This window comes from Melospiza melodia, chromosome 3 (assembly GCF_035770615.1).
Source record: "Melospiza melodia melodia isolate bMelMel2 chromosome 3, bMelMel2.pri, whole genome shotgun sequence".
NCBI classification, from domain to species: Eukaryota; Metazoa; Chordata; class Aves; order Passeriformes; family Passerellidae; genus Melospiza; species Melospiza melodia.
In genome coordinates, this window is record NC_086196.1 from 121,897,257 (window position 1) to 121,911,934 (window position 14,678).

The following is a 14,678-nucleotide window of genomic DNA, read 5'->3' on the forward strand; positions in this document are numbered from 1 at the left end:
AAAAACCTGAGGTCAATTTAATGCTCTGTGCAAATACCTTAAAGTCCAAAGTGCTAGGAATTATTTCATCCTATAATTGCTTTTTAGCTCTCTGCTTGTATCCTTGATTCATATTCTATTTTCCATTTGCATGGAGGTTGTAGTGAATTTTCTGGAACATATTTAGCATGGCTGCAGCCTTGCCAGCAGCACTGACTTGCAGGATCTCTTCTGTCACAAGCCTGGAGAGCATTGTGCCACTCTATCCTTCCTCTTCCCTTCAGCTTTTGCAACTGCATCAGTCTTACACAAACAACCTTGTCAGGTTGGAAATAGGCATCTCTGTAGCCTGTTAACCCCAGCCTTTGGGTCAGCCCCTTCTAGGAGTAAGTTCTAGGCTGAAGTAACCTTTCTTCACTTTCTGATTTCAAAACTTCATGGTTTTGTACACAGGAATCCTATAAAGTTCTGTTACATAGCTATATATGCATGGTAAGAGTTGATTTAAATAGCAGCCAGAAGCCTGTAGAATTCATGAATTTAATGTATCAGTAGTCATTCTTGATCCCAAAGCTGTTAACTATTGTGTACTATCTGTTGACATCTTGTCTACGTGCAGGATTTATTACACTTGAGGAATAAATCACCACCAAAGATAGCACCAGAATTTTTTTTACTGAAGTAATATGTAAGAGCTGACAAAATTCAATGGATGTAATAATGATTGAATATTACAAGGGTAATATCACATGCTAACAGCAGGGTTGGTGTTCCAAGCCCACATGGACCAATCCTCACCATGTCACCCTGTGCCTGGGTGGGTTATCAGGTTGGGAAATGAGGTCACGGCCTAGGCTTTTGCCTCTTTTGGAGCCTGAACCAGACCCAGCATTCACCACTTAGGCTGCTTCTGATTCATGTATTTTGGATTGGTTTCATACACTTGGGTTCTGTCTATTTTAGTCAGTTAAACAGCACCAAGCTAAGTGCCAGACCTTGGCACTGCAACATGATCCTTTGTGCTGCTAAGTAGTTAAAGCAGCCCCTGGTACAGTTTTGGATCATGCTGTCAGGCAGTTTTCCAAAGAGTTTTTGTGTATTATTTGAGAGGGATTTTTGCAAAATAGATAGGCATTATGTCAATAAAAGTGAGTATTTTCATAGTTTAACATCTTGCCTTATTTCCTCCATTGCCTCCTCCTCCATTTGGAGTCAGTGTAGAATTGATTCCAGTAGTTTCAGTTGTGATTTTTATATTTGCATATACAAACACTGTAGGACAGGCTCACAAAAGCAATAGATTCTTCTATGTCAGCTTTATCTATTGGCAGTTTTATTGCTATAAGGAAGAGTAAGGGGAGAAAAAGAACCCCCAAGATAATGTTAGGTTGGAAATCAATGTCTTTTTCATGTAATTGGGAAACCTTTACAAGGCTTGAGATGTTGAGAACACTTCAGACAAAATAGTTTCAGTGTTGTTTGACAAAGTTGGAATGTTAAATAGTTCTGTCATTTATACTGCTTAGCTTTGTGGATAATTTAGTATTAGCTCTTCATCCTCAAGAACATGAGAATGTGTCAGAATTCATTAAATTCTGTAAAAGCTGTGAAAGCTGTACCAGTCTGTATGCCTATATCTTATGTGAATTAAATGGATCTCTGACATGGGAGAGAAACTGCTGCATCTCTGTCTGTTTTACAATAAACAGGATTATCGGACACAGTTATAGTTCATTTGTAATGCATATCCTTAAACATGCACAGACTGGAAAGAATATTAAAAGGATGGTATGACTGGTTTTCTAACAGAATACAAATAGAAAAAGATTTTCCTAAATGATATACTGTTCAAAAAAGTAGTAGTTTTGCTCTAGATAAAAAATGCATATGTTTGAAATTAATTGGGTCATTAATTTATTTCTCTTTGTTTCCTGCCTGTCCACATGGGTATGTTTAGTTAGAGGATTCTAAGATGAAATATAATCAAATTTCTTTTTAAAAATGAATATTACCTTTAAGATACAAACCCTTCAGCTTTGACTACAATGATCAAAATTTTAGACACAGGTTTGCTAAAAGACATTGAGAATTAAACAGCATGCAGGACGAGATTGTGGCTGTACTTGTGGATGTCTCTGCTTTTCTCACATTAGCAGGGCTAGTATAGCCTACAGCAATATGGAATATATAATGGTGCTAGAAAAAGTGATGCACTTACTGGATTTATTTACTTGTAGCTTCTAAGCAATTCTCAGAGCAGATCTGTAGCAGCTGCAAGAGCATTTGTCCTGTAAAGGGGAGATGTACCATTGGACAGTCAGAATCTGTACTGTACAGTGTGGTAGTGGATTATATGTTCCATACTAGTACTTGCCTTCACTCTGTCACATAAATTACATCGTAAGATTTAAGTGCTTTCATTGTAATTCTTAAAAATTTGCAACTTTAAAAGTCTCTTGCATGAATATGAAATTTAGGCTCAAATAACATTTAGTGTGCTTTTAGAATCTGAACTTTAAAATTCTGAAGACTTCTTCTCTTTTTATTTTTAATCTTTAATGTTTTAGGGTTCCGTGGGTGAACCAGGACCTAAGGGTGAACAGGTAAGTCATGTTAAAGATCATGGGACTTCAAAATCACAGTACCAAATGTTAATTAATGTTAACTTAATCTGAAGTCTTGACAGTCTGTCTTTCTTTGATATAGGGTGTACCTGGAGCAGAAGGAGATGGAGGAGAAAAGGGTGACTTAGTAAGGCACTTTTTTTTTCCTTTACTTGATATAATACTATGTTTTTATTTCAAATTAAAAATACAAAATATTGTTGGAGTGCTTCAAGCTTTATGTTTGCATCACTGAAAGGCACATTTCAGTTTTATACCAACTGGCCCTTGCAGAGCACAGCAGTTCTATTTGCCTGATTACTCTTTTCCTGCTATTTGGAAAACACTGAAATATACAGGTTCTGTTAGGTGTACAGTGTAGTACAGACTGCCTTGAAGAAATAGGATGTGTCTGTGTTTGTTTGTATATACACACATATAAATATATATATATATATATATATATGTATAAGAGTGTTTATATATAAATATATATACATGCATACACAGGCACATAAATTCTTGATGTTTGAGGCAGTGAGGATGAGCAAGTAGTTTAATTCAGATGAAACAGGAGGAGAGTTAATGAATATCCTTAATTAATCACACTTAAAGGTAGTATTTTGTATTGTCTTTATCTTTGGAAATATGATTTGCAACAAGCTGTTAGAGGAAAAATGGACTGGGAAGAGGCTGTGGCACTGTAATATTGCATCTATCTATCTATCCATCTATCTATCCATCTATCTATCTATCTATCTATCTATCTATCTATCTATCTATCTATCTATCTAATCTGCTGCAGGAGTATGGCATGTTGTGAATTGACATGAGTAATGTCTGGGTCAAGTCCTCTTGGGTAAAGTGGGTTTGTTTCTCTGCCAAAAGAGAAACCTTCTGGTCCAGTGGCTCCCATGGGGCCTCAACCAGCAAAGCCAGACCTAATCTTTCCAAGGGACATAAACTGCTCCCTATTCAAAGAATGGCAGCCAGGTTATATGCTGGAAATGAATGTGTTTTTCCCACAGGCTGCAATTTTGAAAGCCTTAGTCAGCATTACGATCACTGTACAGATTCCCTGGAAGAAATAGTATAGATTGTTTAAGTGTGCAGCCAGCTAGTCTGGTTCTAAATTGATAAAAATTATTTCTATTTAAATTATTTCACATTTATTAACAAATAGGCCCTTGACTGGAAACCAGTTATTTCACCAATGGCATTTAGGAACTGGGAAAGTACAGTGTACAGAAATTACTCAAAGTTTCTGCAGTGTTATGCTAATCTATTTCCCAGGTAATTAAAATATTTTGAAAGTTTTTTTTTTTCAAGTTGAGAGGAAAACCTAAAAATTAGTGAATAGTGGGATTGCTATTCTCAGTCAGCTGATCAAGGGATTTTTGTATCATTGAGGCCAGGAGAAAGATTGCTGGAAATAGGAACTTGTAGGGGTTTGGCTTATTCACAGAACTTTAGGTAGTTTCTGTTGCAATTTTTTCAGCACTACACAGTCCCAATATCCATAGTTCCGTCGCTTTGTAGAAACTAGAAAATCCTGGTTAAAAAATGCTACTTCTAATGGTTTCCAATAAATCTAAGATTGTCTTGTGTGTTTGAGAGGTTAGAGCCACATGTCTAATTCCAAGAGAAGCAATACAAAACCAATTATAACAAACATGCTTTCTCATTTGAACCTTACAGAAAAGTTTTTGAGAAAGGAATTGTATGAAACCCACTCAAAATAAAGGTTTTATTCTCAAAGGAATTGTAATTATTTGTGGGGCAATTTTGCATAAATCAATTCAATATATGAAACTTCTTTTTTATTGAAAAAACATTGTGTCACATTTACTGCTTTTGTAATGTCTGTGGTAAGGAGACTCTCTTCTAATATAGTTTGTCTTCTTTTTAGGGTGACATGGGATTACCAGGAGCAAAGGGAGCTGTAAGTACAATGAATAGCATTGCTACAGAAATGTAGAGATCTAGTAGATCATATAGATGGTTTTCTCATTTAAGGAAAGAAAAATGCAAGTAACAAGCTGACCTCTTTATTTTATTATTATTCCAGTTAAATGGAATGTGTTTTAGCAGATTTTCTTCTGTTCAAATTTTGAATACAGTTAATATTAAAATGAATTAGCTTTTAAAAGGAATTAGTTTCCTGGATTCTAACTCCATAAAAGAGAAGCATCATTCAGCAGCAGTTTTCTGGCCAACAAATCCTTTTTTCAAGAAGATGAAGGCACCCTTTGTACAGTAGGTGTTGGATAGAAAGGAGGCTCAGTGCAGTGGCTGTGTGCCACTGTTAAAAAGCTGGCAGCAGTATTGTGATGTCTGTGACCCTAGAAGTATTTATGGCCCAGCTGCCCTTATTTTATTTTTATTGTGTTTTTATCTTATTTTTATTTGCTTTGTTTTATTTTACTGCAAAATGATGACTTTGATGTGGAAGGTGAGTGGGATTTGTATGTCACATAAAAAATAACCAGAGAGCTGAATTCATTCTTATATTTCAGGATCACCGAAGAGTTGGATTGTTACAGCATCTGACAGTATGAGCTGTGATTTTAAAATACCAACAGTTCTCCCTATGGGGAACTGAGTCTGAGCATAACAAAAAATCCTGTGCTTGTGTTATTAGTGTTCTGGGTAACTTTTGGGCTAAGCAAATGCAAGCTAAAGAGTATTTACTGCTGATGAAGATCCTAAAAGAAGGACATGAGGAAGAGATAGATTAGAAGAGAAATCCACAATTTTATCCACTTATATTTTTCAAATCCTCTTGTCTTGATGAGAGCCTAGAGTGCTTGTATCTCAGTGAGCACCCTCACAAGAATGAGTAATCTGTCTGGGAACCTGATAACTCACCAGGCTGGGAAGAAAGGAATGATGGCTTCCCAGTTGTGTAGTCCATAAAAGCAATTATTCTGTCTCCTTAATGTATCTATCAAAGCATGCTCTTTGATAGGGGCAGCCATCGGCTGTCTGGGATGCAGCACAGCTGGAACCAAAATGGTCCCGCATTGTGGATTTAACTGATATACCACAGCTGAGTAATTTGTTGTTTAGCAACTCTTTCAGAGGATGTTACTCTCTCTTTTTTTCCCCCAGTAGATTTGGGAAGTTGTGAGTATGTAGGTTTTTTTTTTCCTGCTAGTTTTGGGCTTTTTAGGTGGAATTTTTTTTCTTCTTTTCTGTCATATTTTTCATTGTTATTATTACTATTGGTTATTAGGAGTAAATTAACTTGTACTGAAAGCAACTGTGGTGGTTTGACCTTGACTGGACATCAGGTGTGCAACAAAACCATACTGCCACTCCCTTCCTTAAAACTGGCCAAGGAAGAGAAAATACAAAAAGAGCTCATGGGCCCAGATAAGGGGCCAGGGAGAGATCCCTGACCTGTTACAGTCATGGCCAAAACAGACCTGGGGAAATTAACTGATTTATTACCAATCAGAGTCAGAGCAGGAAATGGGAAGTAAAACAAAAGGGGAGCACCTCTGTCCCCTCCTTCTGCACTGACCTTGGTGTCTTCAGAGCTGTTAATTTCACATATTCTCACCCTGCTCTGCCCTAGCTGTAATTATTTCTGGGCAATAATTTTTTCTTCTTTAAATATGTTGTCCCAGAGGCTTTATTAACATCACTGCTTGGCTTGGCATTGGCCAGTAGGTCTGTTTCAGAGCTGGCTCATGTTGGCTCTGCTGAACATGGGGGAAGGTTTTGGCAGCTTCTTAGAGAAGCCACACCTGTAGGCCCCCTGCTATAAGAACATTGCTGCTCAAACCCAATACAGTAATTCAGAGGTGCCAGCTGGAATAGGTCACCCTCTGCATGGTATTTAATAACTCTTAGTAAAATTACTGGAGCAGAAGCAATAGCTTTGTTTTTTCAGTGTACTGAAGTGGATATGTTGACATAGTCACATCAATCCTTTCATTCCCCAGGGTCAGGAATAGCTTTCTACCCCTTCCCTGAGTGAAATAAGGCAGCACTGCATCTGTTCAGGCAGTTTGTCAATGTCAGTTGGTAGGAGGATGTTCCTTCCCCTCTGCCAGCAAATTCCAGTGCAGGCACTAGAACTAGCTCTGGCAGAGTAAACAAAGCAAAAATGTGTGTTCCCAAACAGCCTTGGGCTACACAGTAGAGGCTCACACCGTGGTACTCTCTAGAGAAGGACGTGAAAGGCATTTGGAGCAAGAAGGGACCTGGAATTTTCATATCTTAAGCAGCACTTAATGTCTAGAAATGTTCCATGTTGACATATACAAGGGCAGAGAGCCATCTTGAGCATGTCACTATTTGATTTACCTATGTTACTATCTGATTTACCTGTTTTGACAGAATAGATTATTTTCCCACTTCTTCCCTGTAAGAGTACAGAACATCTTAAAAATCATGCAACTACTGACACTAGTTGCTTACTTTAAAAAGAAGTTCTGTTGAACAGCTGCATTTCAGCAGTCATTTCTTTGCATTTGTGAATAGCTCCTGTCACCATTTTGATATGTGAGAATGAGTCTATCACTAGTACAGCATTCTATTGAAATTCCTCTCTTTCTTTGTCAGGTTGGTAATCCTGGAGACCCCGGTTCCCGTGGGCCTGAGGGGAGTCGGGGGCTGCCTGGCATGGAAGGGCCACGTGGCTCACCTGGACCACGAGGCTTGCAGGGTGAGCAGGGTGCCCCAGGCCTGCCTGGCAGTGAAGGTCCAGCTGTAAGTACTGTTTTCATGAAATTGGTATCTTCTGAACCTTAATCTGTCACTCACACCGCTCCTTGTTTTGCATGTGCGTGTGCCAAACTGAAGTGCCACAGCAGGCTGAAGTACAGCGTGCCCCTCATCAGACACAGGTGTACACCAGAGCAGTCCTGGGTTGAACAGCTACATCCTTAGGGCCCCAGCTTACAGTTCAGCTCTGTTTTTTATGCCCACCTCACCCCTGTAGTGTGCGTGAAACCAAACTGTGTTTGATTCAAAGGAGCATCACTCAGACTTTACCTTACTAGTTAAGTTGACATCAGCTGAAATAGTTGCACTTGCAGGAACTGGAACACCTTTTAGTGACTCATGGATTGTTTTTAGTTGGAATACAGTTAAATTTCTTCATAGTGGCTTGCATGGAGTTATATTTTGGATTTGTGCTGAAAACAATTTTTGTAGCATGCTGATGGGAGCAAGAAAAAGGGTAATTGTTTCAAAGTGAAAGAGCATGGTTTTAGATTAGATACTAGGAAGAAATTTTTCACTGCAAGAATGGAGAGGTACTAATAGGTCACCCAGAGAAGTTGTGGATGCTCTGTCCCTGAAGAGTTCAAGGCCAGGTTAAAAGGGGGACCTGAGAAGGAGGGTTGGAACTAGATGGTTTCAAAGGTCCCTTTCAACCCAAGCCATTCTGTGATGTTTCAGTTACTCATGAACACTGCATAGAATCAAAGCCTCTCCTGCTCCTTACACTGCACCATCAGGGAATGGGTTGAAGGTGCACAAAAAACTGGGAGGGGGCACAGCTGGGAGAGCTGACTATAATTGGCCAAAGGGATATCCCATACCATGTAGCATCACACTTGGCGACATAACCAGGGAAAACTTGTGGGAGTGGTGAGCAACTGCTTTCATTTGTACCACTTGCACTATCATTGTCTCTTTTGTATTTTATTTTATTATTCTTCTTCATCTTCCCCTTTTTCCTACCCTTTCCTCTTCTTCTTTCTTTCCTTTTATTAATCTTCTTTTTCTTCCCCTGTTCCACGGGTGTTGACTGTGGGTGTGAGCAGCTGTGTGGTGTTTGGCAGCTGGGGTTAAAGTGTGACAACTGTTTATTGACAGCATTTTTTTGAATCAGGCACACTCATAAAATGTAAGTTTGACAACAACTGTTTGATTAAAATCCTCTTTTTTTTTAATCCTAGGGAAAAGAACCAAGTGATCAGCATATAAAGCAGGTTTGCATGAGAGTCATGCAAGGTAAATAGGCTAAAAACTATTTGATGTTTCTTGTGCATTTAAATTGGGATCACCTGTTTCTGTGGAGGCAACCAAGATTTTCTCCATGCTTACCCAGAGCAAATTGCATGGCCTCAGCAGGGGACATGGTGGAAAACTTTTCCACACGTGAATGTGGATGCAGTAGGAGGAAGTTCCTTCTTTATATATATTTTGTAGCCTCATTAAAATGCCTGTTGATTGCACACTACTGCTGTTTTAAGCAGGCCATAGTCCAGTGTAGCTGTGTGAAATAAATACATTTTGTATTCAAATCACTTGCTGTGTTTACATACATAAAAGTACAAGCTTCACTGAAAGATCTTTAGCCTTTTGTATTTGCTATTAGATTTCAGCAAACAAACTGTGCAAAATAGGTGAAGAGGAGTGCAAAGAGAGGTTTCTGGAGATAACATACTTTAAAATTAAAGCAATGCAGAGATACTCTAAATTAATCCTAATTTGCTGAGTTCTTGACACACACAGAAGTTTAAAGCTTTTCTAATATGTTTGGGTGCATGGATATTACTGAGATGAGAAATTTATGCTGCACTATAAACACAGAAGAAATTTTTCACTACTTGCTATTGAAGATGTCTTTTGGGTTATTATGCCTCTGTAATGTTAAGAGTTTACTGAATGAAATTGCTGCTCATGTTTTAAAAATTTTCAGTAGTTGTCACTGTTCTTGATAATGCTCAGCAGGGTATTTAAAAAAGACCCTCTATAAATAGGATGAATATCTTATTCTATAATAAGAGAATACCTTATATGTAATGAACTTTGTAAATATCAAAGTAAAAAAAGGAAGGTGCTATAGTGTAATCTGTCAATTCCTGTAGCAGTGAACATACATTTTCTTCAGTGATCATGGGAATCTCTTCATTCTTGTTCACTTACTCCATAACTCTGTCCTCCTGCTCATTGCAGAACAATTGGCTCAGCTGGCAGCCAGCCTTAGGAGGCCAGAATTTGGTGCTCCAGGTCTTCCTGGCCGACCAGGGCCTCCAGGTGCTCCAGGCCCTGCTGGTGAAAATGGTTTCCCAGGCCAGCTTGGCCCCCGTGGCCTGCCTGGCCTGAAAGGTCCCCCTGGTGACATTGGTCGTAAAGGTCCTAAAGGTAAGAAATTCTCCAGCTGGCTTTCACTTGGCGACTGCATTAGTTTTGGTTTTTGGTGGTTATTTGGTTTTTTTTTTGTTTGTTTTGGTCTTGCTGCTGTTGTTGCCCCCTTCCTTGGTTTACAGGTTGTGGATGTATGCTGTACACATTGGAGCTCCAAACAGGATCCTGAGTTAGGAATGTAAGCTATTGGTTATTGGTGTGTCAGTTACCACAGTGATTAAAGGGCTCATTGCCTTCAGCAAGACTTGTTTAGAAATCTGCTTTTCAGCACCTAAAAACCCACAAAACCTCAGAAGTCCATGAGAGTGAGAATCAATATTAGGACTCAGCTGCTTCCTTCTAGTTCAGGGCAGACGCCTGTCCCTTCTCACATTGTACACGTCATTGATGACAAACACCACATGTGATTCCAGCACTGGTTCTCTTTGCCCCACTCAGCCTGGCTGTTGACCTAACTTCTCCAAGATTCATGGTCCCAAGAGCTGATGTAAGCAGTCAGATTACTTCACTAAAATCCAGTCTACTTTTCTAAGAACACCCAGTTTATCACATTGCAAAGAACTGATACTAATCTACTTTTTATTTGCATATAATACTTGAACCATTTAACATCATTTCACCAGGTGCCAGAGTGTATTGATTCTTTGGAAAGGACAAATCCATAATAAAATTGACTTACATTTTATACAAAATCTTTGATCTAGGTAAATCTCTTTTGTTCATGACTGAGAGGTTCTATTCTCCTCCAGAGAATTACAGGGTAGAATTTTCTGCAAAGTCTTATGGCGACCATGTATGTATTAGTTTCTATTCAGCAGTGGTTTTGATTTGTTTTCCAAAAAGGACTTATTTAAAATTGTCTTTCTGCAAAAAGCTGGGCTGTTGCTGGAGTAGGGTGTTTGCTTTTGATTCAAGGTTTATTTGAAAGTGAAGTTTGTAAAATCTTTGAGAGAAGGAACAGAATACAAACAAAGCAAAACTTAACAGCATCATTTCTGGAGCTTTGTTGCTGTCTCAATTCAATGTAATGTCATCTGCAGAAGAAACAAAAATAAGAAATACAAAGGTGATGTATGGGATATGCAAAATTTGATTCAACACACAGCAGGCTACACTGTAATAATATTAAAAGAAAAATAAATAGAGCATTAAACTCTCCCCAAAACAAGCAAAATACTTATCATATCTAACAAAAAGCTCTCATAGCTGTCATCAAATTCTGAGTTACCTTAGAGTAAACCTTGGAATACCATTACAGATACAAGGGAAGTGGTGAATGCTGTCATGTGCAAGAGCTATAATGATGGTACATGGCAGCCAAGCTGAAAACTCTCTGTGCCTCACTTTGAGTTCCTGGTTCTGATAGATTCATAGATAACAGTGAACAGAATTTGAACTTTACAACCTAAGCAACAAAAAACGCTTCCTCTTACTAAGATGATTCAGGTTTGGAGCAAGATATGGGCTTGAAGAAACTCTGGGTGTCTACTGAAGGAAAGTCTCCATGACATTATTATATGAGAAAAGAAATTATTTTGTGAAGGTAAAGCTATGCCTTATGTGAATATCAACAGAATACTGTCGTCTCTGTAGCCACCTTTTGTCTCCTCTGCACTGGCTGTCTCGAGGATCAACACTTGAGAATTTTTACTTCTTAACTGAGCTTGTACAGTTTTGCAGAAGCCAGTAGTGTCAGTCTGGATCCCAAATATCCTGAAATCCTGGGACTTTGGTTTATTTCTGTCATATGGGCTGTGACATATTTCATGTGGTACTTACTGTCCCAGCTCTAGGTGGTTTCTTTCGCGCCCAACCTGTCTCCTTCTCAGTGTGACTCAAATGGGTGAAAAAACCTAATCAAATCCTAAACATTTTACACAGATACATGCCAGGACATCATTGAAAGATGCTAAGAAAACATACAGCCAGCTGAATTCTCTGCTTATTAACGGTTCACTTCTGAAAGAGGATTTACAAAAATGATACTCCAGGCAGACTGTAACTAATGTGTCATGAATTTGCTTTAGGTGAACCAGGAGAAAGAGGAGAAAGAGGATTTCCAGGCAGAGGACTGAAAGGTTATCCTGGACCAAGAGGTCTTCCAGGTAAATATAAGAGGGTGAAGATAGAGAAGATAAATAGTAAAAATTTGCTCAGAACTGATACTTCAAGCTGCCTTGAAAAGATAAAATGAGTTCATTAAGCAATAAACTCTGAAATTACAGTTCTTTGTAATTTTTACTTCATAGGTGGTGATTCAGTCAGAAATCAGGCTTAAAAACTAAAAAACAAAAAGCCACCTCCTCATTTATTTCAGTGATTAGAATAATCACTGAAAAATGTAAAGAAAGATTAGAAAAAATGTAATGAAAGATTAGAAAAATTGTAAAGAAAGCATTTAAAAAACCTACACATCTTTTAATGTATCTTTTATATATTATGTACACATATAATTATATATGAAAATAAACAAAAAAGGTCATAACCACCAGATTATCTCACTGGCAGGCAGGCACAGCAGTCTTTAAAATTTTCAGTCATAATTTAGGAGATTATTTTATTTCTGAGGTAATTAATTGCAGTGTTATATAACATGGCTCCAGGAGAGATTCCTGCTGATGGCTGAAGCACAGCTGGCCTCTAGTGGCCAGCGAATGAACATAAATATGTTATTTGCACCAGTGTTTCTACAGTAAATTTCTGTGTTTATCTAGCAAGACAAACTAGTCATATTTGTTCTCTTGTGAAAAAGGAAAAAAAAAATAGTTGAGTATTTACTGATCCCACGGATGTCTGTGTAACTCAGAGGTGTTTTCTGTAGAAATTTATCATTGGAAGAGGCTTCTTGAAATCACTGTTTTTCCTTTCTTCTTTGAAGATTTAGAAGGAAAAACTACTTCAGTGCTCAGCAGTTCAAATCTTTACATATATTTCCCCAACCATCTGAGTGGAAAAAAAAAATTGGTATTTCTTTTTCCAGAGAGCTAATGAAATTCTGTGTTAGCAAGTAGCATCTACCCTGCCCTAGGTCTTGGCAGCAGGGTTGGCTGAGTAGAGCACCCTGCAGAGCTTTGTACAGCAGCAGACCTGCACTAGTACCCCTGGAGAGCACTGGGACTGAAATTTCATTGCTGTAGCTGTGTAATCACAGATTGGGTGTCAGGTAGAGGAAAATTGTCCCTGTAAGCTGGCACCCCTCTTGGGAATCCCCTGAGAGCAGTGAAAAACCATCTTCATCCAGCTTTTAAGGGCAGGGTGCTAATTATGCTATGCAAGTCCTACGCTGCCAAAGTTTAGCCCTGCATCCACTTTCGCAGGTGAACCAGGCAAAGCCAGCTACGGGCAGGAGGGCCGTGACGGTGACCGAGGTCCCCCTGGGGTGGCCGGGCAGCCGGGGGTCCCCGGGCCCCCGGGCCCTCCTGGCCCTCCTGGGTACTGCGAGCCAGCCTCCTGCAGGATGCAGGCGGGACAGAGAGCAGGGAAGAACGTGAAAGGGCCCTGAGAGTGCCACCGTGTGTCGCCATCGGTTCACATCCCGCACGGACAGCTGAGGACGAAATCACGAACGAAGGAGAAATGCAGACATGTACAAACCTTTCAACCAAGGTTTCAGTAAGGTGTTTCTAACACAGTGGTTGTACATTCTTCCAAAAGGAGTGCTTAGCAATACAAGCTGGAACAATGGTGCTTTCAGAAATACACAGGTGCTGCCTTCTGCCTTCTCCTTTTGGGGGGAAATAAAAGGTACTTGTCTATTTTTATTTTTGATTTTGTTTAAGAAAGATTTTCTGTGATTTTTCCTCCTCCCCTACTTAATCCCTATGTCCCTGTATGATGTACAGTGAAATAATGTCTTCAGTCATCAAATAAAAAAGGATAGTTTTATTTACTGCAGCTGTATCTATTCTTTCATACTTCTAAATTCTAGCACATACTCTTCATGCACAGTCACTTCACACGTGTCTTGCATGAAATATGCTAAACCTCCTTCAGCTCTTCAATTCAATCACAGAAACCCAGGTGGGAGGTTCCTATGAAAACCTGCCACCCCTGGCACTGTTTATGCTGCCAGTATCTCTAAAGGTAAAATCACAGGCTCACCATGAATAACTCATGTGGAATAACCACTTCATTTTTTTACTTCAATTTGTGTTGCATTTTTAATTCCATATGAAGCCCATTGCAGCTTGCCTTGTTATATGTCACATTAAAATAAAAGGCTAGTAGCTACTGGCAGCAGAATTTTAAGTCCTATAAATATGTAGTTTTCCTATAAAAGATTAAAAGTCCCCAAATTAATAATTTTTTTAAATATATGGTTGCATTCAGTATTGATGGCCAGAACAGCAGAAGGCAGCCATTAGGTGGCCCAAGTTGTCTTTTTTAATATACTCAGATTTAGAGGAAAATGTGCAATGTGGGTATTCTGTTCCTCTCTTTACAAATTAAATTATTTTTGGTTTGACTTTACCTCTCTGAACTTTATTCTCTCTTCAAGACAATGATGAAACCACCCTATGATATTTCTTTTCTTCTCATTATTGGCTGTCCAAATTTTCCTATACAAGCTTTGGCACATTTGTTTTAAGCACTGATTTTTCTCCTAGCCCTTAACTGTGTGCTCATGCTGCAAACACTTGATGCCATGTGACAACAGAGAGAAATAACAAGATCCATGGAGAATTTCGTTTTGCACGTAACATGTAAGATAACACTAAAGGGAAAAGTACAAGTATAATGTTTGCTTCAAAAGGAGTTCTTGAAAAAAATAGTAGTTAAACCTACCTCAAACCAAAGTCACCAAAATTGGCAAGTGCAAAGAATTTCATTTGTGAACAAATTCAGAAGATGCCACACAAGGTGAGCGGCTTGGGAACACATAAAGGGGTTTTCAAAAGTTTTTGAATTAGGTCGGTTTCTAATGACTTGGAGCAGAGTCCTCAAAAGTACTCCTTAGGTAGTGGAACAAATAAAACACTAGTAAAA

The 14,678-nt window shown here is 38.8% G+C and overlaps 1 protein-coding gene across 1 annotated transcript in view; it reads left to right on the top strand.

Moving 5' to 3' along the window:
- Positions 1 to 13,583, top strand: part of COL9A1 (collagen type IX alpha 1 chain) — a 62,402-nt gene extending 48,819 nt beyond the window's left edge. The window contains exons 31-38 of the mRNA XM_063152973.1: positions 2,547 to 2,582; positions 2,686 to 2,730; positions 4,492 to 4,524; positions 7,155 to 7,301; positions 8,498 to 8,552; positions 9,501 to 9,689; positions 11,720 to 11,797; positions 13,010 to 13,583. Coding sequence (XP_063009043.1) covers positions 2,547 to 2,582; positions 2,686 to 2,730; positions 4,492 to 4,524; positions 7,155 to 7,301; positions 8,498 to 8,552; positions 9,501 to 9,689; positions 11,720 to 11,797; positions 13,010 to 13,194 — 768 coding nt within the window. The 3' untranslated portion in view covers positions 13,195 to 13,583. The remainder of the gene's footprint in view (positions 1 to 2,546; positions 2,583 to 2,685; positions 2,731 to 4,491; positions 4,525 to 7,154; positions 7,302 to 8,497; positions 8,553 to 9,500; positions 9,690 to 11,719; positions 11,798 to 13,009) is intronic.
- The last annotated feature ends 1,095 nt before the right edge of the window (positions 13,584 to 14,678 follow it).